General features: G+C 38.8%; 1 protein-coding gene across 5 annotated transcripts in view; it reads left to right on the plus strand.

Moving 5' to 3' along the window:
- Positions 1 to 11,542, plus strand: part of EPS15L1 (epidermal growth factor receptor pathway substrate 15 like 1) — an 85,175-nt gene extending 73,633 nt beyond the window's left edge. For 4 of the 5 annotated variants that reach the window (XM_084614726.1, XM_084614727.1, XM_084614728.1 and 1 more), the window contains one exon: positions 5,092 to 11,542. In XM_084614726.1, coding sequence (XP_084470852.1) covers positions 5,092 to 5,238 — 147 coding nt within the window. In that variant the 3' untranslated portion in view covers positions 5,239 to 11,542. The remainder of the gene's footprint in view (positions 1 to 5,091) is intronic. The other variant, XM_084614729.1, reaches the window with a different exon arrangement.
- The last annotated feature ends 11,908 nt before the right edge of the window (positions 11,543 to 23,450 follow it).

The following is a 23,450-nucleotide window of genomic DNA, read 5'->3' on the forward strand; positions in this document are numbered from 1 at the left end:
CAGGTTTAAAACAAATAAAAGGAAGTATTTCTTCACACAACGCACAGTCAACCTGTGGAACTCCTTGCCAGAGGATGTTGTGAAGGCCAAGACCATAACAGGGTTCAAAAAAGAACTAGATAAATTAATGGAGGATAGGTCCATCAATGGCTATTAGCCAGGATGGGCAGGAATGGTGTTCCTAGCCTCTGTTTGCCATCCTTGTTGGGAAGCTGGGAATGAGCGACAGGGGATGGATCACTTGATGATTACCTGTTCTGCTCATTCCCTCTAGGGCACCTGGCACTGGCCACTGTTGGAAGACAGGATACTGGGCTAGATGGACCTTTGGTCTGACCCAGTAGGGCCATTCTTATGTTCTTACATAGAGAAGCCCTTGTTAAACAAAGCAAAGTAAGGTCTGTTTTATAGAACCAGTATATTAACATCCATATTGCACCCCATTAGAAAAGATCAAAAGGTCTTACAGCAAAGCCAAGTGCCTTTCCGGGAGTAAGTACCAAATTTTCAAAAAGCCTGGCTTTGTTTCTAGTGTTGGCAGATACATTTACAATGACTTCAAATGTAGTATAAGAATAGATGTTCTAAATGCTACTGGTGGTGAATAGAAAATATGTTCCATACAAAGCCTCCGTCCTGTTCCTTCTTTCATGTGTTTAAGTTTTTTGTTCTGGATTGCACTGCCACACAATAAAATTACCAAGTCAGTCTATTTTTTAAATCTGGTGGACGTATTTCACTGTTAAGTAGGTGTTGGTTTTTATTTAAAAAGTTTAATCTCAAGTGGTATTAATTTTTAAACAGTTTCCCCCAGTATTTCAGTTCACAGTAAAACGTGTCTCATTCTCCTCCCTGATATATGTTTAGCTGAGGTCCTCTGTGCATATTTTTTTAGTTGCCCTCAATTCTTTAGTTTATCTGAAAATATCAAAGCTCTAAATATTATTAAACTTTACCATAATTAGCAAAAGTCTGTTGAAAGTTGGTATGCAGTTAAATTCTGTGACTGTATACAAAATGGTGACATAATAAAAATCAGACACAAAGCTTGCATTATCTGCAATTTTTTTGAATGGTACCTAGTTTCTTTTTTTGGGACCAAGGATGTAATGTCTAAGCATAAAAATGGAATTACTGTTACCCAGCGGTGATTATTGTATTTACAGAGTACAAATATTTCTTAGCTGGCAGGCTTGAGTAAGTCATCAATGATTTATACCAAATGATTAACCAGTGTCATTTCTTCCATTTAAGTTTGTGTTTATGCCCCTGTGCCATCAGGGTTGTAGGAGATAGGATCAACCTTGGAAAGTAGAAAAAAAATAGGATCTGAATAACTATTTATCATTTAGCTGGTCATAGCTTAGGTTAACTCTTGTTGCTGGACAGTATTTAGTCCGATAAAACAAATTTAAACTTGCATTTGTAAATGCTCTCTATTGCCCTGAGAAATCTCTTCACTAAGTGCTCCTTTAAAAAAAAGAGAGGTTTATTTGTTTCCCTGTTCTATTCAACATTATTTTCTTTCTGGTTGTGTACAACACAGGATCACGTTTCCACGCTTAGTAATACTTCACCTCGTGCTTTGTGAAGTCATAAGTAAGCCAGATATCTCATAAACCAGGGAAAGGATTGTGCTTATCTGTTGGTTGGAGGAACCTGTTCTCGATTATGAAAATTGCAAACAACTCCATTTACAGTATGTTGTCTGACATGAAGTGTGGAGCTGTAGGATCTGCAATTGCCATGTTGGTTAGTTGGAATTCTGCATGATTACAAGCAAAGAGAAGCTGAGGATTTCCTTTAGTTTTTTAATTGTTATTCTAGTGTTGTTGTTTGAATTACTGAGTTGTTGTTATCCATTGGATTTAATGAGTGTGATTCCATTGCATTCTTGACTTTTGGATTGACATAAAACATGAGTCTTGAGAGCTGACAAAACATTGTGTTCGTTCATTTTTCAGATATTTCTAGTTTATAATTGGTAGAAAAAATTGCAGAATTCCAATAATCTTACGATCAGTAGAAAAAGACAAGCCAGGTGAGTCTTCCTTTTGGTGGAAGGTAAAATTTGTCCCTTCCACCAACAGAAGCTGGTCAAAGGGACAATCTTTTCGTTCCACCAAAAGAAGTTTGTCCGATAAAAGATATTACCTCACTGACTTTGTGTGTGTCATATCTTGGAACCAGCACGGCTACAACACCACTGCAAACAATTGATAGAAAGCACATTTTCATTTTCAAGGAACAGAGAGCATTCGGAACTAAGCTCAAAGATTGCTCTTTATTCAATGCATATGAAGTTTTGTCACATATTAGACATATTTTCCCTGCATATGATTTGTCTTCCGTCCACTTATACTAGGCCATTAATGTACTTGTTCTAATATTTTGAAAAATATATCCATACTTTATTATTTGAGTGTTGTTTTCAGATCACTTGTACCAAATGAAAGTACCTCTGATAATGCATATTAAATCTTCATGTGAGATCTGTCTTTCAACATTAGCTTTTGTGGAAAAATAGACTGCAATAATAATGTTATACTGATTTATTTTTAGCTTGGTAAAATGGATTTTTATGGACAATCTGCACATAGAACAGTGATGATACTGAATTGTTAGGTTATACGTTCCAACACTGACCATTTAAGGTTCATTTAGACAGACTTGAACTTTCAGAACCCATGTGACTTGAGCATTTAAGAAGTACAATCAAAATTTGAATGAGCAACAGGGAATGGATCACTTGATGATTACCTGTTCTGTTCACTCCCCCTGGAGCACCTGGCATTGGCCACTGTCAGAAGACAGGATATTGGGCTAGATGGACCTTTGGTCTGACCCAGTATGGTCATTCTTATGTTGTTTAAATTCTAAAAACAAATAACTTCTTTTAATATGGTGGTGATTATAAATTATACTTACATAATAAATAGGGATCTTCATACTGATACAAAAGTATGCTTTTGAAATGATGTTTGATCATGCTAGCACGTTATGATAATGTAAAAATGTCAGTCATCAAGAGTTCCACACTAGTCAGAAATCAAGATTTGCTTTGTCTTGAATCCACGTCACTCTTTTAGTAAGCTTTTCTAACCACACAACATGATTTCAGATATGTATGAAATAAACATGTTTGTTTTTAGAAAAGTCTTTAGAAATATGCATCTTATCCTATGGAATGAACACCACTGGTAAACTTACTTTTTCAAAATGTTGAAAAAGTATCTGAGACCAAAAGCAATTAGCTGAAGCTCATTATATCTCTAAAACTTTAAAAGTAACAATAATTTCACCCTAAATCCCATCCCTAGGATTTTCTTTTAAATGTTAGGAAACTTTGGTAAAATTCTGGCCCCACGTAGTCTGACTTCATTGGGGTCAGGGTTTCACTCATTGTCTTGAAAATCATATATTTACAATTTAGTGAGCTTTTTAAGCCTTATTTACTATTCACTGAAATAAGTTGTAATAGGAATGGACTGCACAGTTTCTTGGTTTCAAAGGTCAAGTTGCTAAGATGCAATGCACTTGTATTACTAGTTTTGCTTTTCTGACATCAGTTTTTTAGCAGTAATAGCAGGAGGAACTGCCAACAGCCAGGATAACATAAAGATAAAATACAGTGTAACTAAAAAGATGAGAGAATTGGGCATAGATTAACATTATTAATTTGGACCTGCAAGAAATGTAATCTTATACGTTTGTTTAAAAATAATATGAAGCATGGATATAGTGTGTAATGGAAAGGTAGATTCTTGGGAAAATGTACATGATACATATAATAAACTAGATAAGTGCATGTTTATTATTGTTATTATTTATCATTTAAAGTTAAGCATATGCTTTCTTGAATTGAGGGCTATATGGATAAGACAAAGTTTGTACTGGATGCTGTAGCAAAATAAGCTAGTGCAACTATGTATTGTGCTGCATTCAAAGATATGTCCTATCATGGACCAGGGAGGTGGTATTCACAGTTTATACAGATTTGATTCAACCAAAGGTGAAATTTAGAATTCTATGCACTGCTTTTCCCTTCTAAAAAAATCAAAATAATACATTTTTCTGAACATTCAAATAAGTATCAGAGCAATTTTTTAAACAGTGGAAATAATACAAAACTAAGGACTAGTTTTGCAAATACTTACTATCCGGCAAACATTTGTGTGCATGTTTGCTGGACAGTGGGCCCTTAAAGATTAAATAGTAAAAACTAATCATTGGTTTTATTTAAAGGTAAAATAAAATGTTATTTTGATAAGAAAATAATATTTCTAACATTTTATACAAAATCCAATGCAATCAGTTTTTAATGTCCACTTCTTTAATATGTGAAACTCTGTGTAATATTAGGGATGCTTATTATTGGAATAATTTTGTACATTGCTTCCATGTATTGAAATTATTTGATAATATTAAAAAAAATAAGATGAATATTAAAATGTATTTTATTTCTTTAGTGTTTGTTGCAAAATCGTTTGGATTCTGTTATATTGTTTGCTACTGTACTGCCTGAAAAACTCTGCATTTATTTTATAGACAATTGCAAAAGCAGAATTTTACTTTTGATCGGATGGTGAACCTTCCCACAAATCTTCAGTCTCCAGGTTCATTATTAACATGTATCACCATTTACAGAAACTATTACAGAAAACACTTCACAGTGTAGTGGCATATCAGTAAATAGCTTCCAATTTTTGTCAGCTTGAGGCTAACATCTTAGTATGGTTGTAGGCTGCTATACCCTCAAACTCTTCCAAGTAATTTTGCCCATGGATGTAGAGTTCCTCTCTATCCCCAGATCTTCTGGTCACTCGCTTGTATACATTTGGGACCTGGATTCAGGCAGGACAACATCAACATGCAAAGTTTATGCCTTGGGTGGGAGGAGGAAGGTATTAAGTAAAAAGATCAGTGAATGGAGTAGGGAAACCAATGAGTTTATTTCTGGTTTCAACCTAAAAGTGATAGCTTTATACGTCTTGTTACTTGATGCACGTTTCTTAATGTTGCATACTATTTCTGCAGTCTTAGTTTATATTTCTTTCGTTTATTAACCAAGTTTCCGTTTTTATTTTTTAGTTTGGAAATGAGGAGCAGCAGCTGGCCTGGGCAAAGCGAGAGAGTGAGAAAGCAGAGCAGGAGAGGCTGGCTCGATTGCGAAGACAAGAACAGGAAGACCTTGAATTGGCTATTGCACTCAGTAAGGCTGATATGCCAAACTCTTAAATACAAGTCTTTGGGCTCCACCCAATGCAAGTCAAACCCTTTAAAAAAAGGTTTTGTAAAATTTTTGTTTTATGTTGTTAAGTAATTGTAGTCACCTTTAAGTCAAAGCATAACAAGATTGGCTGGTTATATCAAACTGGGCTCTCCATGGCTTTTCAAGTACATAATGCACAGGAAACACACTGTAAAAATTGTATTATACTTCCTAGATAAAAGTTACTGCTTGTAAGAAATGTAACGTATGACCCTAAGGTACTGAAAGCAAAGTTTCGTTATAATGCAGACAGTGTTGCACACAATAAGCTGCAATTTGTGAATCTGGCTTTTATTACCTGAATTCCATTGTCATTGTTTTGAGGCTGCAGTATGAATAATAAAATTATAGAAAATGACACTTGTTAAAAAAAAAAAGGGTATGTTTATAAAATTATCACTTAGCTTTCAGTTCTTTTTGTTACATTTATTCAATTACTCATAGTAGGCCAATGACCATAAAACCACCTAGCTCAAAGACTTTAGGGCAAATTATTTCTTAGGTGTTCACCTTTCATCTGTGAGATATGGCTTATCTTATGAAAGAAACTCTGATTATTTATATATTAGATGCATAGCGACATAACTCGTGTAGAGTCAATCATATTTTGAATTCAAAGCCTATGAGACTTAATAGCTTCTTCTTATTTAAACATGATTGTTTGCATAAAATTTTTTTTTAATATTTGTACATGGTGGTATTAAAAGGAGTGATCCTGATATTGTAAATTAGACAAATGATGACTCAGTTCTAAATCATGGGATGAAATATAGATTAATTCCATGAACAAGCATGAAGACAGGAATTATCGTGTTTGAGGCTTTTTCTACATAATGTTGAACAATTTCACACTTTTTAAATTTTAATTTTGAACTGCAGTCTTCCCTGCAACCATATTTTCCCTTCATTTGCTCCAACAGGCAGAATATAGGGCTATTATTTGTATGATCCAATTGACTATGTTACAATCTCTACCTCGGAAGTGATTAAGTGTGTGCTCTCATTTTTAAATATTATGGTTGATGATTAATCTCGCTGCCCGTCATTAAAAGTTATACAACTGTTGTACAGACTAGAAAGTTCTTTATTTTAAACTAGCCCAAGTTCACACAGAATTTATTTGCCAGATAGATAGAATAAATGGATATTCATGCAAAAGTTACAGCAATATTTGTAGAACAGATAGGCTTAAAAAAACAGCCTATCTACTGATAGCACTAATTAGGCCAGTATGTCCAGCTTTTTTATAGACTTCCAGAATTCAGGGGGGATGTTACATGTATTTTATAGAGGTAATACAACATGTATTTTACTTGTTACGGATATAAAATGAGTACTTATGGTATTTTTGCTGTGAATTATTCATTTATAGAAACTGCCTTTTCTGGTAAATTACAGGAATCTCAGCACTTCATTTGTCCTTGCCTTGTGCTTTGGTTTTGTTTGTAAATGGAGTGGGCATTTAGGGCCAAATTTTCAAAATGTTCTTTGTGATACCTGTATTTGCATCCCCAATTCTGTACATGTGCATTTTGGCTAGTTAACATTCTGAATGTCTGAAAGTGTGGCCCTCTGCTTGTAAAACATTCTCTGTTGGATAGCATTGTATTTCTTCATCTTCTGTAATGTGTTTACATTTTTGTGTGTCCCTGTTTTGTTTTATTTTTCCTTTCACAATGATGTTAGTGCCTGTTTTTCCAGTCAAACAATTCCTACATTCTAATTGCCTCATTCTGGATACTTTCCTCACACAGACATAAGAATCCCAGTAGGGATTATTTTTTCTGATGACTAGTTTTCAGACCTAGAAATGTAATTAAACATTGATTGTCTCAGGACAATGCTGCATTTGCATTGAAAATCGACTCTAAATTGAGAACATCCATTTTAAGGTCTTCTGACAGAATATATTTGACAAAACTGAAGCCTGTCATTTCAGAAGACATTGTACAGAGTTGCTGATCCCTGAATGTGTGTGTCACTCCTGTTTAATGTTATTACAAATGATATGGGCTTTTAAATTTGAATCATGAGGGGAGAAGAGACCCCTAAATATTAACAAAACGTATATGTTTCTGTGTTGTCCTGTATTTGATGTAACAAGCTGCCATGAACACTGTTGGAAATAATCCTGCCATACTTTCAGTACTTGATGACCTATGTGGTCCCTTCCAACCATAACTGTTTTTCTGTAAAGTATATTATGGAGAGTTTATGGGCTTGTCTACATGATAGTATAATGCACTCTGTGTGAGTGTGATTTCTAAATCACACTAATGTGTTATGCATTAGTTGATCCACGTTGACCCCTAGTGTGAATTAACACAGTACTGGTTCAAGAAGCACTATGTTAATGAGCATTAATGTAGTGCTGTTTGAACCAGTGCTGCACTAGACAGATCTGCATGGACTGATTAGTGTGCTACACATTACAGAGGTGTGATTTCTAAAGCACATTAGAGCGCATTACCTAACTGTATGGACAAGCCCTAAGTTATCAAGTCTGATTTCAAGTTTCAGAACACTCTCTTTTCCTTTGGTCCACGACACACTGAGCTCATGAAAGCAAATTAGATCTACTTGTACCTAACATCAATACAAAGTTTTTACCATTAAAGGGGGTTGACTGTAGTATATACTTACATGGCAGGGCTGTAGATGTCATCCTAACTATATAGTCAGATCAAATCAGAAACAGCTGTATGAGACAGTATGTGCCTTTTCTCAGTCCACCTTTTACTACAGTCATATTGCTTCAGAGAGATAGTTGCCCCTGTTCTTTGAGCTGTTGTTGCAGTTTTGTTATTTTATTTTGTCTTCTCTTGTATTTTTTCTGTCTTATGTACATATATATTTTGCATTTGTCTTAGTACCTCTCTTACACATCTAGCTCTTCCAAGTTGAAAAAATAGGCTGTTGGGATGCAGGATGAAATTTAAAAACCTGTATCTGTGCATATAAAGCTTTTAGATTCTTTTTTTTTTTTTCATTTTCAGTAACAGTTCCTACTTTGTAGGATTTTTCATTCCTTATGCAGCTGAATAATCTCATGTGCTGTGTCAAAGCAACTGCAATATCTGAGTCCCCTTCCAAAGTGTAGTGTGAACACAGGGGTCATGCCTTTGATTTTACAGCCACATTAGGCCACTGCTTTTCTCCCTTTACAATTAAAAGATTTTACTTTTATTGCAAATGCTGCTTTTATAGTAATTTCCTCTTTCATCTCTCCTCCAATGTATGGTATCAATTGCCCTCACCTCTGACTGCAGGGTCAAGCCACCTTCTCCAAGTTGGCAGTGCCGTTCCATAACCTATCATTAGGAGGTTCACTCTCCTCCCCCGCAGCCCAGGGAGTAAAAGCATTACTTCTGGAATACACCAGGCCTGAGGAGTGAAAGTTACAAGATTGCATTCAAGCTTGGGTCTTTGTGTGGTAAAGTGTGGGGGCGGGGGGAGTGACATAATTTGTTTCTCTTCTGCTCAAATGAAACAGTATCTTTAAACCAATTTATAAAGGAATTCTACTGCTGGATCTCTGCACACAAATGGGGCATGTGGATGAGCTAAAGAGCCTGATTACTCAGAAAATTTATGTGCCATAGAAAGAATTTCAGCCACTTTATCATATCTCTGAAATCTTCTAATATAATTGTGTTACTTCTGTGATATTCAGTTAGATATTACCTCACCAACCTTGTTTCTCTTACTTCTGTGATAGTTAATGTTTTTGGGACACAGTATGAGGTCAGAAAAGTGAATTTATCTAATATATATATTTAGTATTATAACCAAGTATAAACTTTGATTGTACCTTCTGGGGTATATAGCCTTGTGTGGCCAAATATTGAGAATGAGCCAGTAGCGAAAGGTCAAGCAAATTAACCAAACAGGAATCCAAGAAAATATGTAGTTAATCCATTTACAATTGCAAACATGCAATAACCCTAAACTGTTCTGAGATGGTTTTAATTTGGAAAGAGAAGGGATAAATTTTAGAAGGCTGAAGTCTAGGAAACGTCCCTCTGATTTCTTTCTGTAATATCTAAGTTTCTCCTTGTAGAAAGCAGTCATCTTCATTCTTCTCTACCCTTAGAAGCAACATTTTTTATAGAAATCACTCCACTTCTCCTAAAGCAAAAATTTATCAGAACACATTAATCTTTCCTTCTTCCACCAAACACTGAAATCTTAACCACAAGTAGATTCACTTCAGGTTGAGCAGATTGGTGTGCACGCACACAAAAATAAGGCATATCTGTATGTAAATACTCAATAAATTATATAACAAAGATAGTGTGTATACATTCACACAAACTATATGTAGTATATAAGTATATATGTGCTCTATAAAGTGTATATGCAGTAAATGTATAGTATATTACTATATACTGTAAAATGTGTATATATGTCTATATGCATATGTGCATTTTCTATACAGAAACGGGAAATGAGACCTTTGTGGTTAGAATTTCAAAGTTCTGGCAAAAGAAAAAAATTAACTTCCAGTCATTTCATTCAATAATGCTGTTATTGGCACGACAAGCTGTGTTTGTTGCCAGATGTCAGAGACACCTGAGAGGTTTGTCTGTCAAAGGTGAGTACAAATCTGCCAAGGTGGCGTTTGACAGTGTGGTTGGGATATTATCACCTGTGTCCACTTGCACTTGCTGTCCATTTCCAATCTGCTGGCATGTGTCTGTGTTGGAAGGCATCTCATTCCCTTCTCTCAGCATTAGACAAAGCTTTGCCTCCTAGTTTTTTGTTGAATATTTTATTGTTGAATTCAAGAATCTTTCACATATCTTCATATTTGGACATTAGGTAAAAATGTGGTAGAAGATGCCTTTTTCCTCAATCTCTTGTCTGTCATTTTGGTTGCACAGTCACTCTTCTCTGGGTTCAAACTGTGTTTTGTTTGTTTCTCAGTTTCTACCTACATTTTTGCCTTAGGAGAAGTGACTATGCATTGCATTTTTGTCTTCAATGAAAGAATTAAGATGATTCTGTTTTCTACAGGGAGAAATCATTAGACCACAGTATGTAAAACAATCTCAAAGAAGGTGCTAGATTTCTATAGTAGTATGTGTGTGTTGAGTATATACATCTGCATTTATGAAGTGCAGTCGCTACTGGGGTGACTCATGGCAACCATTGATTACCACACAGCAACACTACACTGCATTTCAGACTGAAATGGAAGAAGACTTTTATCCAATTGAAACTAGGCTTTTACAAAATATTCTTGTTGTAGGGACTGCCAACCATTCTACCATAGCAACAGATAATACTAAGGGATGTACTGGTACTTCTGTACTGTTGTATGAGACTTCATATGATCAGCAAAGTTTTCCTTATGAAACCTCTGGCCTAATTATTTTTAAGTGGGGTAAGTGATCAGTCTGTAATGTATTTTGTTTTATATAGTGTGTTCTTAAATGTAAGGAAATTCCAAGCTTTATCTGTTAAAAGTGTGGCCCTTTTTTTTTTTTAGAAAATGCATTTCTATTTAATTCCAATGTTCCAAAATAAGTTCTGTCAAACAGATGTTTTGTTTTGACCTGTGCTAATAGACTGTGTAATTATAAATGCATTGTCCTATCCCAGTCGCAATTAAATTACCAAATAGTAATAGTTAAATCTTTACGGTCCAGCATTTACATCTTTTCTACAGACCTCCCATTCACAATCAAATCCATTTACATTTTCTGAGTAAGGAAATTTTGTCACAAATTCTGCTTTGAACATGATGGAAACGTTAAGGGTTTTTTAGGATAAACAAGTTAACTTTTAATAATTGCTGACATTTGTTTTATCAGTTGTTATTTTATGGTTCTTTTTACTTGAAAGATGTATAAATAAAAGGCTGAATTGTTATAAATGCCGCAGTCATTTAAAATAGAATTTTCATTTACTCCAACTTCTGCTTTTCCCTTTAAAACTAAATAACTTTAAAAGGGAAACTTAATATAAATGGTTCCTTCTGCTGTTAGTATAATGACAGTGCTATGTTCCTTAATGTCCCTCTTAATATGACTCTGTTTAGTCTGTTACAGGCTAAGAAGGTGAAAATATAAAGTAGAAACTGCAGCATTTACCAGAAATTCACTAGTCTATCCAAATATGTACATTACTGTAGTTATATTTATCCTTTAAATATCATATAACAAATTGGGAAAAGGTGTTTTTAATTTTAATCTTTGCCATGTGTTTATTGTTTAATACAAGAAGAGAAATGTTATTGTTTAATATAATAAATGTAAAGTTACTTTTTTTTGGAGTTCCGTGTCCCTGATTTCACAAACTATCTTGGGTCAAATTTGTGAATCTTGTTTAGAATTACATTTTTAGATTGTATATTTTTTCTGGTTGTTGGCCTGTCCACACTATTTCCCCCTCCCATGAACCACACTTGGCACATACCATCCAGTCACAAGATCTTATACCACACCTTCTACAAAAACTATGTCCCGTAATGTTAAACCTTCCAGGGAATTAGCATAGGGAGGAGTTGTGAGAGCATTTCAGACAGCCCCTTACATTGAAGTGTGTTTATGCACTGGCCTGAAAGAGGTTTAATCCCTTTGATTCCTTATTATTTCTGCCATATTTCATGTACTCTGTCTGTACATAGTGGTGTGTTAACAATAGAGTACCATTTCAGGTCTCATCTGTTATTCTTGAAACTACTCCCCAGAAATATATTCAGCTCTCTAATTTTATTGAAGCCAAGATTTTCATCTTAGTTTCAACGTCCTTAGCTAGTTCAACAAACTTCCTATCCTCCCCACTATACATCCCCTCATCCTGTAATGCCCCATCTTAATCTTACAGGCATGGGGTCCAGATCTTTCTCTTCCTTCCATTTAATTATTTGGACTATGAAGTACAATGTAGTCAAGTACATTTCAAATCATATTACGTGCCTCAAACTCCTTTCCTCAGGCATGTACAATCTAATAGGATGTGCTGTACCAGTGATCCAATACAGAGACTGATAGGTCTTTTTTTTCTTTACATAAAGGAGTGAGGAAGAGGGCTCTCAGGAGGCGAGGGGGAAAGATAAGTGGGACACTAAGTGTCAAAAACCCCAAGCTACCGACCAGCTCCCAAACTTCAATAAAAAACACACCACAATCTGATTGCCCACCCCCCAAACACAACCTAACACTATGGTGTATTTGTGGAAGGTCCTATACTGATTTGCCACTAATCCTAACCCTAGTTGGTGTCCAGTAGTTTAGTGGTTGCAAGCCACACTAACTCTTATTCCTCCCAGCATATACCAAAGTGACAGTGCAGCTGCAGTGCATGGATGAAGGAGGAGTCTGTTAGAAGACAAAAGGAAAAGGAGGCCTTGTGGCACCTTAGAGACGAACCAATTTATTTGAGCATGAGCTTTCATGAGCTACAGCTCACGTCATCGGATGCATGTTAGAAGACAGTCACTGAGCATCCGAGCCAATAGACATTGTTCTGAGTCAATCACTTCAAAACAAAATGTTTGCAGCCACTCCCCGTGTGCTAGTCACCATCTTCATGGCAAATGATGTGAAAGGTAAACAAATGAATGTTTGTTGAATAAGAAATTAAGAGCATTCATACTTTTGATGCAGCTTTCACTGTGTGTGGAAATAGTTTAGTGCAATCCAAAGACGCAGGAACAATTTTAAATCCTGACGGCATCTGGCATTCAAGGACTGCAGAGGCTGTAGCCTTTCCTGATGATGTGCTTCCTCAACTCTGTCTGTTAGCTGTCAGAAACATTGTGCCTCTGGCCCCTAGGCTTCTATTAATGCTCCTCCTGACCACAGATCAATAGAAAGAGCTTATAGACAGGAGCAGTGAACATTCCTTGTTGTTTTAGGAATAATCCCTTGATTCTTAGAAATGGTTTCTGCACCCAGCTTCAGCTTCATCTGTTCAGGGAATGAGACTCAGTGATTCTAGGAATGCTTTGACTTTTTTTTTTATAGGTACAATAGAACATCAGAGTTACGAACTACACACCTCACTTGGAACTGGAAGTATGCAATCAGGCAGCAGAAACCCAAAAAAAAGCAAATACTATACAGTACTGTGTTAAATTTAAACTACTAAAAAATAAAGGGAAAGTTTAAAATAAGATTTGACACGGGCAGGATACAGTTTCTGTGCCTGCTTCATTTAAATTAAGATGATTAAATGCATTTTTCTTCTGCATAGTAAAGTCTCAAAGCTTTATTAAGTCAATGTTCAGTTGTAAACTTTTGAAAGAACAACCATAATATTTTGTTCAGAATTACAAACATTTCAGAGTTATGACCAACCTCCATTCCCGAGGTATTTGTAACTCTGAGGCTCTTCTGTAGATCAATTAATTTCAACACAATTTACTTCCCTTGGTTTGAGGGTGTGTGTGTATAAAAACATAGACTTATGAAAAATAACTTGTAATTTATACCAACATCATGCCCAGGTGCTAAAATAGTCTGTGGAAAACCTTCAAGGTGCAACAATTTCTTTACATTTACCAAAAATGTCCCAGGAAGTACTCAGTCTGCTATTCCAGATGTTTCCTGATGATATAGTGATAGGTCAAACCCTCTAGGAACACTCTGAAGTGTAAGAACATAACTGCAAAAGCATACAGTGAAGCCCACTTAAAGGGATACCACATCTAAGCATAAATCCACCAGAAAGATAAATGTCTTCAGCAGCAATCTCTACACACATTGGATTCATGGTCAGGCCGATGAATAACTTGTTTTAATTTGCAAACAAATGATGGCTGAAGCAGGTAAATAAAAAAAAAAAACAGGGCTTTTGTCCAGATACTGCTATTTTGTGATGTACTTTTAAAATTAATTTCTGTTTAGGGAAAACCCTTTAGGATGTGGACAAATGAGTAAGTACTACAATGTGGAGACCAACCTTTTCAGTTAGGAGGCCAAAGACAGGTGCCTAAATAAGTGTCCTGAAGTGCCAAGTGGCTGTGATTCCCATTGATTTCAGTTAAAGGTGAGAGTGCTCAGACCCTCTGAAAATCAGGCCACTGATGCAGGTACCCAAATAGGGACTTAAGTACCTAACTGGAGGCACCCAGCTTTTTTCATTTTTTGCCTTATCCTATTAAATAAATAATCCATGTAAAAGGCATCTCAATTAAATATACATTTAGTTATATGTAAATATTATCAATCTCGATCCCTTGAAAGACGTCAATGACCATCTATCCGAATACAGGGCCTCCACATAAATTGTGTTCTCTCTCATGGCTCTTAGGCATTTGTACAGCAGCCATCACTATTACCAAGGCACCACCTGTCACATAAAACTTGATAGGTGAGGGGAATATGACCCATCTGTGTTTTGGGACTCCATGGAAAGTCCTAGCTGCCTTTTCCCAGTGGATGGATCTTGTGTTTGTGCATATTTCATACTGGTGTCTCGCACAAAACACAAGAACCATTTCCACCAATCAACAGGCGGAACAGAGCAGAGGAGGCAACTCAAATGATTAGCAGGCACTAATCACTAATCAGTCGCTCCTGGGCCTCGTGGAGCAAATCCTGCTAAGGAAGCAATTGGGTAAAATGTCCACTGCCATTAATAAATTGCTAAATCTGTTAAATTACTGAAAGTTCTTGTATTTGATGTCTACAACACTGTGGCTAGAAGTAGTGAGAGAGCATAGGGAGCTGCAAACAGACTTGCTAAGCTGAATACTCCATGCTGTACAGCCACTGGAGACACACCTTCAGCTGAAAGACTGCAAAGGGGAGTGAGTGGAAAATGGTCTGACAGAACAGACAGGGCACAAAGAGATGCAGCCAGAAGTTCTTCCAACAGCACTACAGATATAGTATTGGTTTCTTGGGGAAACTGGCATCCCAGACCATGGCAAAGAATAGCTATTGAAGGAAGAAGCTCTAGGCATCTATCTTGACTCTGAAGCAAGTGGGTCACCCAGTTGGGCTGCTGTGAAAGCCTCACAGTGAAGCACCACTTTGCTTTTTCTGCACAATCCCTTTCCCTTACAATGCAGACCTTTAGAGGGAGGTGGGAAGGGAATAGCCTCATCAAAAAGCTGTTTGGCAGCTTTAATATTTGTATACTTTTTAAGTTGTTTTAGATAAGTCCACTATTAAATTAATATCCAATCACTTTATTTTGGGCTGTCAGTAAGCAATCTCCAAATCCTCACAATGTGAAAAGACTCTGATTAAAGGAATGGTCTGTCCCGGAGTCCCCGGGTGATGCTCTGGAACTGCTCCCTACAAAGCCAGTCAGGACTCTGGGGGAGTTTCCTTTCTGTGAGGAGACTGTCTTCAGGACTCACAGCTCACACAACTTCCATCTTCCTGGGTCTGACCTCGGAGCATTCAGCCTCCTCTGCCTGTCCGTGCGCTTCCCACAGCGAGTCCGCCCAGGTGGGGTCCTGGGGAAGCCAGAGGGTCCTGCACCCCAACTTCGCAGTCAGACGTGACTCTCAGCCAGCCAGGAAAACAGAGGGCTTATTAGATGACAGGGACATGGTCTAACATAGAGCTTGTAGGTGCAGAGAATAGGACCCCTCAGCCAGGTCCATTTTGGGGGGCAGTGAGCCAGACAACCCCGTCTGCACTTCACTCCATGTCCCCAGCCAGACCCAAACTGCAACTCCCTCCAGCCCCTCCTCCTCTGGGCTTTGTCCCTTTCCCGGGCCAGGAGGGCACCGGATTCCTTTGTTCTCCAAACCTTTAGCTCTCACCTTGCAGGGCCCAGGCCATCAGTTGCCAGGAAACAGGGTGTTGGCCATTCTCTGTGTCCAGACCCCTGCACACACCTGCCCTCTAGGGCTCTGCAATGATCATACACCTTTATCCCACCACCTAGATACTTAAGAACTGCCTAGGGGAAACTGAGGCACCTCCACAATATTCAGAGGAAACATTAAGAACAGTCCCGCTTCGTCACATGGTCACATCCTTAATTAAAGCTGTAGAAAGTATCTGTGCTACCAGCTTTCTGTGTAAAAGTCTCTTTTGGTCTAATATAATAGTAGGGATTTGGAGGGGTAGCTATCAGAGTTGAAGGTGAAAGGCTGAAGTTGTGCTAGTTCCTGGGCACTTTTAATTTATAAAATAAGCAATAGGCACCAATAACAGATGGTAAAAAAATAAACTTGCAGAATGCATAAAACCTCAATTGGCCCCGATGCTGCAGCAGGTGAGGAGATGCTGTAAGTGAACATACCATCTTTGTACTGTAAAGTTGGGCACATGACTCATTTTGAGTCCACATAAAATATTGTTAGATCAAATAATTGTGGCTGAAACTCACACCGTGAGAGATTAAATCAAACCTGTTTCCTGCACATCGAATTTAGGATAAATCCCCGCCCCCTACCTCTCTGCACCTCAAGCTGAGGATAGTATGAGCAGACAAATCCATTTTCAGATGCTCTACCCTGGAAGGCACTGCATTTAGCTGTATGGAGTGGAAATCTATCAACTTCATGAAAAAACTCGTACAGATACAAACATCATCTTCCTTTCCAAATGCAAACAGATGGACATCATACCAAAAGGACTGAAGGTAAAACATCCATTACAATCTACATACCACACAGACCATGCTGACAGCTTGTGCCACACACTCTCAAAGAAACTGCGGAGCCACCTGATCAACATCCTCTACAGCAAACAGGGAAAGATTAAGAATGAGCTCTCAAAACTGGATACTCTCATAAAAAACCAACCTTCCACACAAACTTCCTTGTGGCTGGACTCTACAAAAACTAGACAAGCCATTTACAACACACACTTTGCTTCTGTACAAAAGAAAAAGGACACTAAACTATCTAAACTACTACATGCCACAAGAGGCCACAGCAATGGTTCCCTTAACCCACCCAGCATTATTGTTAATCTATCCAACTATACTCTTAGCCCAGCAGAAGAATCTGTCCTATCTCGGGGCCTCTCCTTCTACCCCTCCACCCCACGAACATGATACAGTTCTGTGGTGACCTAGAATCCTATTTTCGATGTCTCCAATTCAAGGAATATTTCCAACACACCTCTGAACAACATACTAATCCACTGAGACCTTCCTACCAACACTACAAAAAGAAGGATTCTAGGTGGACTCCTCCTGAAGGTCGAAACAACAGACTGGACTTCTACATAGAGTGCTTCCGCTGACATGCACGGGCTGAAATTGTGGAAAAGCAGCATCACTTGCCCCATAACCTCAGCCGGGCAGAACACAATGCCATCCACAGCCTCAGAAACAACTCTGACATCATAATCAAAAAGGCTGATAAAGGAGGTGCTGTCGTCATCATGAATAGGTCGGAATATGAACAAGAGGCTGGTCGGCAGCTCTCCAACTCCACTTTCTACAAACCATTACCCTCTGATCCCACTGAGGGTTACCAAAAGAAACTACACCATTTGTTGGGAAAAAGCACAAGAACAAATCCGCACAGACACACCCCTGGAACCCCGACCTGGGGTATTCTATCTGCTACCCAAGATCCATAAACCTGGAAATCCTGGATGCCCCATCATCTCAGGCATTGGCACCCTGACAGCAGGATTGTCTGGCTATGTAGACTCCCTCCTCAGGCCCTACGCTACCAGCACTCCCAGCTACCTTCGAGACACCACTGACTTCCTGAGGAAACTACAATCCATCGTTGACCTTCCTGAAAACACCATCCTGGCCACTGTGGATGCAGAAGCCCTCTACACCAACATTCCACACAAAGATGGACTACAAGCCGTCAGAAACAGTATCCCTGATAATGTCACGGCAAACCTGGTGGCTGAACTTTGTGACTTTGTCCTCACCCATAACTATTTCACCTTTGGGAACAATGTATACCTTCAGATCAGCGGCACTGCTATGGGTACCCGCATGGCCCCACAGTATGCCAACATTTTTATGGCTGACTTAGAACACGCTTCCTCAGCTCTCGTCCCCTAACACCCTTACTCTACTTGCGCTACATGGATGACATCTTCATCATCTGGACCCATGGAAAAGAAGCCCTTGAGGAATTCCACCATGATTTCAACAATTTCCATCCCACCATCAGCCTCAGCCTGGACCAGTCCACACAAGAGATCCACTTCCTGGACAGTACGGTGCTAATAAGCAATGCTCACAAAAACGCCACCCTATCCCAGAAACCTACTGACCGCTATGCCTACCTACATGCCTCCAGCTTTCATCCAGACCACACCACACGATCCATTGTCTACAGTCAAGCTCTATGATACAACCACATTTGCTCCAACCCGTCAGACAGAGACAAACACCTACAAGATCTCTATCAAGCCTTCTTACAACTACAGTACCCACCTGCTGAAGTGAAGAAACAGATTGACAGAGACAGAAGAGTACCCAGAAGTCATCTACTACAGGACTGACCCAACAAATAAAATAACAGAACGCCACTAGCCATCACCTTCAGCCCCCAACTAAAACCTCTCCAACGCATCATCAAGAATCTACAATCTATCCTGAAGGACGACCCATCACTCTCACAGGTCTTGGGAGACAGGCCAGTCCTTTCTTACAGACAGCCCCCCAACCTGAAGCAAATACTCACCAGCAACCACACACCACACCACAGAACCGCTAACCCAGGAATCTATCCTTGCAACAAAGCCCGTTGCCAACTGTGTCCACATATCTATTCAGGGGACACCATCATAGGGCCTAATCACATCAGCCACACTATCAGAGGCTCGTTCACCTGCACATCTACCAATGTGATATATGCCATCATGTGCCAGCAATGCCACTCTGCCATGTACATTGGTCAAACTGGACAGTCTCTATGTAAAAAAATAAATGGACACAAATCAGACATCAAGAATTATAACATTCAAAAACCAGTTGGAGAACACTTCAATCTCTCTGGCCACTTGATTACAGACCTAAAAGTAGCAATTCTTCAACAAAAAATCTTCAAAAACAGACTCCAACGAGAGACTGCTGAATTGGAATTAACTTGCAAACTGGATACAATTAACTTAGGCTTGAACAGAGGCAGGAAGTGGATGGGTCATTACAAAAAGTAAAACTATTTCCCCATGTTTATTCCCCCCACACACACACTGTTCCTCAGACATTCTTGTTAACTGCTGGAAATGGCCCACCTTGATTATCACTACAAAAGGTTTTCTCCCACCCTCCCACCCCTTCTCCTGCTGGTAATAGCTCATCTTAAGTGATTGCTCTCCTTACAGAGTGTATGATAACACCCATTTTTTCATGTTCTGTGTGTATATAAATCTCCTCACTGTATTTTCCACTGAATACATCCAATGAAGTGAGCTGTAGCTCACAAAAGCTTATGCTCAAATAAATTGGTTAGCCTCTAAGGTGCCACAAGTACTCCTTTTCTTTCTACCCTGTAGAGTCTCTCAGGAGCCCATTTATACCACCTTCCCAATTTTGTATAGCGGAGAGTAGAGAAAGCAAGAAGTACACCCACTTCATTGTGGTACTGTTCTATCTGGCCTGATGGGCATAGGGGTGGCCAGATATGAGAACCCAGTCCTAGGTGCTCACAGGCCTGGTGAAGGCCAAGGTAGTGTGCCATGTGTTTTCTTCCTGCTATTAAGAATTATTGTCAAGCATAGATGGGAGGCATAGCAGTTCCTTCTCCCTTTCCTCCATGCCTCAGGTACTCTCCTGCCCTAGAATCTCTAGGAGGACCAGAGAATAGCAGATAAAATGCAATGAGAGCATGCAGGGAACTGTCAATAGGCACAACACCCGTTGCTGTAATGAGTGAGGATGGCGACAGCCCATTTCATGGAGAGCAGGCAGGGACAGGTGGGAAATATATGGGGAAGGGTTCTTGGTGCCATAGATAGGAAAAAGGGATGCATGGACATAGGGAGGAGGCATATGGACAAGGTCAGTGTCACATATGGGGAAAGGGGCCACATGGAGCAATAAAGGTGTGACACAGGAGGGCTGTTAAGCGATTTCACTTCATGGCCTGGTTCCAGTCACCTGACCTGGATAAGGTTCCAATTGTTAGTGCTCTGTTACATGGGAGGGGTCAGTAGCTCTTAGTATATGGATTACTGTTATATATGCTGCAGCTTTGGGCAAGAGGTTGAAGAGTGCCACATGGGTAAAGGGCACAAAGGGAATATCCTGAAGCGAAAGGAAGAGAGGAGATGCCCTTAGGACCTGTCCAGTGGACAGATGAAAGTAAACAAATGGGTCTGTCATGTCTGCTGAGGAAGAAAATGGGGGAAAGATTTGCTGGGAATAGGCCTGCCACCCTTCCCTAAAGACACCACAGGATGAGGCAGCAGGGCACTAGGGCACCCTCCCACCCCCACAGGATGACAACTTTTGGTAGGGGGTACCAGTTCAGGGAGTTGGTTGTTTGGGATCAGAAGATCATGGGAATTTGTGGAAACCCCACTCATTGCCAGATTGAGCCAGCAGCCTCTAGACCCATGGAAACACATTTTAAATGGTGTCTGTTTTATTTCTAAACCGCTTCCTCCTTCTTGAGGCTTGTGAAAGGGAGGTGTTATTGGTGCACAAAATAGTTGTTGAAACCACAACACTTAACAATCCTATTATTTTAAAAATTGACAAACTATTTTTGGTACTGCTTATTGCTAGAGACTGAATTTCAGCCTGGAACAATTTTTTGCAATCAGTTTATAAACTACTGAAAGTAACCAAGGGTTTATACACTCAGAAATACTAGTAGCCCCATCATTACATGGGGTTAGCTAAAGCCTGAATAGGTGCCCCAAAGTTCTGTGTTTGTTATAAACTCTCCTTTGTTGTTAGAAACTTCCCCAGGTTGCTGCAGGATAATCTGGAAGAGCTCCTTTCCATGCTTCTATTTTAGTCTTTAGACCCTTGATTTTAAATTGTTTTGTCTCTGTTTTGGATAATTGTTTTCACTGTAGTGCTGGAAGTATTGGAGGGCTACGATAATGGCTTCTCTGGCTGACAGGACACAAGCTCTGCTCTTGTTGCTGTTTCAGCAGCAACAGACTTTGAGGCTAGGACAGTATTTGCTAAAGTCTGAGTTCACATCATGTGGCTTTAACTGGCACTTCTGAGTTAACAGGTGAGAGAAGACTGTTTTCAACTGAGTGAAAAATTGCAGGCTGAAACTGAACTATAGCAGTAACTACGTTGGAAAATGTCTCATATTCAAAAATGTGAACAGCTAACTGACTTGGGACATTGTGCTGGATCTGTTTGTTTCTAAGCATGCTCTATCTAATCTATTGATCTATCTTGCATTTATAGTGCACTCATCATTGTGGTATCTTTTAAGAGTGTGTGTGAAAATCTTGTTTACAACGGACTCTACATTTCCTCTTAGCAGATTTGACTGACTGATTTTTATTTATGTATTAATAATCATGTTAAAATGGGTGAATGTAGATATTAGTGTGCTGGAGGGGATGTGGGAAAGGAATTAACTCTCTCTGGCATGGTTAGTGGTAGGGGTCTCCCCTGGCCAGGATTCTTGGAAATCAGTACTTATCATAACAAAGAACATTACTTAAAGAAATAGGACGTGACTGTGCTGTTGTTGGGATGGTGTTTTAGAATAAGAGTGCTCCTTCCAACTGAAGAAAGAATTGGTGGCTTAAATGACTCATATGGCAAAGCACACAATTTCTGTACTCTGTTCTAGAAGACCCCTCTGGAGGTGCATCAATGGATGCACCAATTAAGAAACATTGCTATCTCATAAGGATTGTCTGTTAACATAACATGTCCCTTAACATAAAGTGGAAGGGAATATAAACAACACTGCTCTTTATTGAGGGACTGTCTTGAGACATGGGACCTGCAATCTCTCAATAAAGACTACATAGAAACTGTCATAGATGGCAACCATCAGATAGTTCAAATCATAGTGGTCAGGGGGCTTTGTTAATGTTTAGTTGGTTCCTACTTTGCAGAGGCCTGTGTATGCATCAGGATGACTTTGTACAGTCTAACATTTGCTTACATCAAAATGAAAGCTAAAAACATTGTGAACGCTTCACTTTTAAATAGTGTATGGTGGATATTAAATGACTTCTTCATGGACATATTGAACCCCTTCCCACATATGGCATGGAGCAGAGCTCTACAGAGGCTCTCTACAAGGTGTGTGGGTGGAACAGAAAGCGGGCTAGTGAGATGGGGAATCCACAAGGGCAAGAGAGAGCAGTGGCTCTGGCCGCTACGCCTCTCCATAAACTGTAGTAGTAGGCATAGCCACGCTGCACAGGTGGCCAGAGGGAGCTGAAAATGTTGCTTCTCAGGCCCTGCACAGAGCTTACATGTGGTACAATAAGCCTTGTTCTGGTTCTCTGTATAAGGGTGGGTCTCACCCAGTGAACGTTATTTGGGAGACTGTATCATGTGTAAGATGAGAGATAAAAGAAGGCACAAAAACTGTGAGTCTATGGAGACGAAGGGAGTATTTTAGGAACTAGTTATTATGTTGCAACATATACGAGAACACTCTAAATTCTTGAAGTATCCAGTTCAATATGGAAAGATTAGATTAAGATTTGATTTTAAAATTCTGTTCAGGAGGTTATAAACACCAACAGACACGCTCAGATATGAAACCTTGGCCTATGAGAAAAAAGGAGGAAATACTTAGAACTATTGCAACAATGGGTGTGATAATTTTAGAACATCCTTAAGTCATCCTCACTTTCTGGAATTATATTGAGCAATTGTTTCTGGCAAATAAGTTACTTTACCTCAAATTTCACTTTGAAAGAGCTGTAAAAGTGAAATGTGGAACTCACTCTTCCATGTCACTGATTAGAAGCCCAAAATACATCTGTTCCACATGAACAAATCCAGACTTTGCTTTCACAGAAGAATAGCTATATTTGCAATGACTTTAAATACATTCCTGTTGATTTCATTCATGTGCAGTATAACTTGTAAAGTCAGAAAAAAAATCCCAACTCTATTTCTTATACTAAAATATCCAAGTGTATACATTTTAGGAAAAACATTTTCCTAATACTATACTAATTAATAATAATTATAATTTTACTCCAGTAGTGTGAAATCCTAGCTCTAAAAAGTAAAAATGAAGTATATCCACTATAATTTTAGGCTAAGTACATAAATATAGAAATTGGGCCAGATTCTGATCTTTTTTTACAGCAGTGTAGGTCTAGAGAAACTCCTT

The sequence above is a fragment of the Lepidochelys olivacea genome (assembly GCF_965140295.1).
Source record: "Lepidochelys olivacea isolate rLepOli2 genome assembly, chromosome: 25".
NCBI classification, from domain to species: Eukaryota; Metazoa; Chordata; order Testudines; family Cheloniidae; genus Lepidochelys; species Lepidochelys olivacea.